At 29.7% G+C, this 4,011-nt stretch overlaps 1 protein-coding gene across 1 annotated transcript in view; it reads right to left on the bottom strand.

Moving 5' to 3' along the window:
- SYCP1 (synaptonemal complex protein 1) overlaps positions 1–4,011 on the bottom strand; it is a 281,813-nt gene that overhangs the window by 104,388 nt on the left and 173,414 nt on the right. The window contains exons 15-18 of the mRNA XM_012644589.1: positions 3,597–3,701; positions 2,542–2,645; positions 1,008–1,125; positions 117–187 (exon numbers count right to left, since the gene is read on the bottom strand). Of these exons, the coding sequence (XP_012500043.1) occupies positions 117–187; positions 1,008–1,125; positions 2,542–2,645; positions 3,597–3,701 (398 nt within the window). The remainder of the gene's footprint in view (positions 1–116; positions 188–1,007; positions 1,126–2,541; positions 2,646–3,596; positions 3,702–4,011) is intronic.

The following is a 4,011-nucleotide window of genomic DNA, read 5'->3' as shown; positions in this document are numbered from 1 at the left end:
TTAAGTCTAATTTTTTACTTTATACAATATTCAACTTAAGTTTAATCTAAATTAACAATAGAAAACAAATATTAAAATTTTTCTCCAGACAAAAAAGGCCAACTCATTAGTCTTGCCTTAATTGTGTTTCTGCTTCTTCCAGATTTTCTATTTGTTTCAACATCCTCTCTTCTTGCTGTTTTCTATTCTAAAGAAATAATCAATGTTGTTTATATTAATTATTTTGTTTCAACAAAAATGAAATTGAAACTAATATTTAAGACCTTTATCTTTCAGCATGAATTTAGTTATATCTAAAGCAAAAGAATGAGCTATTTAACTTACATAGTTCCATACTACTTTTCCACTGTTACTTTAAATATTTTCCTAACAATCACTATAAAACAGCTAATATCACAAGTCTTATTTGCTGTTTCCTGGTGCTACTTTGAGTCTTGTATCTTTTGCTCACATTGTTGTGGCTTCAAGGAATGTTTTACATTCACTGTTACCTACTGAACTCATAATTCATCTCTTACGGCCAAAATCAATGCTATGTTCTCTCTGAATATAGCATTGATTTATTTTCAACCGAAGCACAAGTGATCCTGTGAACTCCGATAACACTGTCTCACTAACAACACATGACATACTATTTTATGTATTTGTTATTTTTTTCTATGAAGTCATAAGTTCTTAAAGAGAAAGGATATCTTATTCATCACTGCATCCTCCACAGTCTTATATGTCTTAATAAATACTTCTTGGCTAAACATTTTTTTAAATCTTAATGTTTAAAATTAAATTTATTAATATCTATGATTAGCCTCTGTATGATCAGAGAGTAGCCCTTCTTGTCCATTATCACCATCTAAGACCAGCATGCATATTTTTCTTCTAAAACAAAGTTTCAGCTCTAAAACAATCAGAATTTTAAAGCTTAAAGAATGTTCAGAAGTCATCTATTCTAATACCCTAATTCTACAGGTAAGAAAACTAAGTCACCAGTTCTTTCTTTGTCAACTCACATTAATATCTTCTTGCTGTTTCTTGATTTCTAGGACCATATCACTTGTTTCTTGTGCTAGTTCTTTGTTTTCAAGTGAAAGCTTGTTGCAGCTTGCAGTTAATTCAGTATTCTTAAGCCTATTTAAAAAAATATGTCATACCAAAATATTTACATATGAAATTATATGATATGGAATTTAATTCAAAATAATCTTAGGGGAAAGGGCGGAAGGACTGGGAGGATAAATGAAACAGAATTGGCCATTGGTTAATAATTCCTAAAGCTGGGTGATAGGTTCATGCTGGTAGTTCATTACATTATTCCCTCTTTGTAATGTTTAATGTTTTTCTATAATAAGTTTTCAAAATGTCATAAAATAAATTTTCTTGCATATTCCCCATACTTTCATCCCTCCCATACTTTCCTACAAATTTTGAAGGGTACATTATTTCCTTCACATATATTTTTCTCTTTAGTAGACTGTCTCTTGAAAATTGTTTCAAACTCCTGGTAATTTAAATAGCACATGAGCATGAGCTATTTTCAATTTTACAAATTTTTATTAAAATAAATAAAACTGGGGTTAACTTTTCATGCACAACACCCAACTTGCTTTTAGAAGATCCCAAATGTTCTGCATCAGAAGAGAGATTATTGCTGCTTTTGGATGTAGCTAGGATCAATTTTAAATGAATGCAGAGGAGTATGTGGCTTCTATGGAGTGATTTCAGGAGCACCTATTATCTCCTCCTACTTAATAATATCAGAAATTCATGAAAGAGACATAAAGCTTTTTCCTAAGCAACAAAAGGTTGAAAAGCAAATATACTCAGGATAACATAAATTTACACTAAAGTACAAATAACTAACCAATCCACTCATTAAAAGAGATTTTGGTTAATAGATGAATTTTAGCCAGGGGTCCTAAAAAGTACTGTTAATAGGGTACCAGAAACAGACAGTGGGAGCTAAAAGGGAAGGAAGAGGATGCTGCATAAACTGTGTACTTTTCACTTTTATCTAGAGCTGAGAAGCAACCAAAAGGGAAAAACCATATTCACCACTAAACTGGTTTCTTGAATTTACTTCTGAGTAACAATGCAATAATTATTTCCCCTACTTTCTCTCCAAATTAAACTTACTGGGTAGGTAAATCATTTGATTAAATATTTTATTTGGATAATGTAAGAAATGAACTTGTATTTTGACATTTTATAAATATAAACCTATATAATAAGAGAGCAAAACAGCCAAAATAACTAGTTAGAATTGCAAATTATCATTTTTATGGGGAATTAAATACCTCCAAGAAAAGTAATACATTGATCTTCTAAAGTGGTTCTCAACTTTGTGATATAGTCTTTTTACATCAGTGATATGTACTTCCCTTAGCAATGAAATTGGTAAATTATTTTATATTTAAGAAGGAATAAAATACAATTTCAAATTCAAATAAATTTTGAACATAATTTACTAATATATTCTTATTATTTATTACCAGAAAGCTTAGGAATTGAATACATAAGCTATTTATAGATAGATGGAAAACATACTTCTCATTTTCAAGCTCAGTTTTCAGATCTTTAACCTGTTTTGAATAATGCTGTTCACTTGTTGCAGTGGCAGTTAATTTTATTTCCAAATCATGTACTTCTTTCTGCAAAATAAACATGTATAACTATAGCAAGTGTTTTTCCAATCTTCTCACTTAAAAGGTATAGTCATGGTGTAATCAAGTCATATTTTTGGCAAAAATTTGGCAGGTTATGTCAAACATTTTAAGTAGATTTAAGGTGATAATCATTATAATTTTAAAACAATGAGCAATGAAAAATTCAATATAAGTAAATGCTATCTTGATATTCCTAAGCTCAACCGGTAGAATATTTACATATTATAAAATATTTTTTATCAATTTTACCCTACCAAGTAATTAATTTCAATTAAAATGTTATATTGTTAAAGAGAAATACATTAAGAATTCAGGTAGTATCTTTAAAACTAATATGTTCTTATTATAAAAAGATAAGTTATAATAACCATACTTTATAATAAAAGACAAACTCTAAAATTATAACATGAGTACTATAAAAAGTATTACAAACTAAGAATCTAACTTAATGAAAACTAAACTTTAAATATACCAATTAAGAAATACTTGGCCAGGCACAGTGGCATGCACCTGTAGTCCCAGCCACTTAGGAGGCTGAGGCAGGAGATCGCTTGAGCCCAGGAGTTCAAGGCTGTAGTGCAACATGATCATGCCTGTGAACAGCCACTACGCTCCAGCCTGGGCAACATAGCGAGACTCCATCTCAAAAAATAAAAAGAAATACTTTAGAGAGCAAGAAATGTATTTGTTATAAATCACAGCATTATGCATTGTATTGATATCTTAAATATTGACCTTTTCTCCCACATTACAATAATGAAGATTCTCTAGATGGTTTTTAAATCAATTAGCATATTAAGTGTAACAAGAACACACACTTTTGAAAGGAATTTGGTGAAGAAATCTTTCACAGAGCAAATAGCTATACCATAATCTATTTTGTAAACCTGTGGTATTCAAGAAATATTTGAAATAAAAATTTATCCTTAAACAAACCTCTCTGGTTTGGAGAAGACCAATTAGTTCTTGTTTTGTTCCTTTTAATTCTTCAGCAATCTTCTCAAATTGTTTCTTTTCATCTAAATGCTTTTGGTTTTCTGCCTAATTAAAAACATTAACAAAAAAAAAAAACATTAACAAATCAGGAGAGCCAAAACATACACATATTAAAAATAATCAAACTGGCCAAATAGAGTTGTGGAAAGAACTATGAGCTTCTCCTTGGCTAACATTCTTTAAAAGGAGAAAATAAGTCATTATTAAGGAAACCCAAAAACTAAATATGATGACAGAGAATTTAATAGGCACAGTCTTGGGACAAAAGCCATAGAATTTTAATTTAAAAAGTCATACAGTTCATTGAATTCAAACCTTATCTTATGCATAAATCACTCCAAATTATTAGCAAGCA

Source organism: Propithecus coquereli, unplaced genomic scaffold (genome assembly GCF_000956105.1).
Source record: "Propithecus coquereli isolate 6110/MARCELLA unplaced genomic scaffold, Pcoq_1.0 Scaffold215, whole genome shotgun sequence".
NCBI classification, from domain to species: domain Eukaryota; kingdom Metazoa; phylum Chordata; class Mammalia; order Primates; family Indriidae; genus Propithecus; species Propithecus coquereli.
Note: the sequence above shows the minus strand (reverse complement) of the source record. Positions and strands in the feature narration are given on the sequence as shown.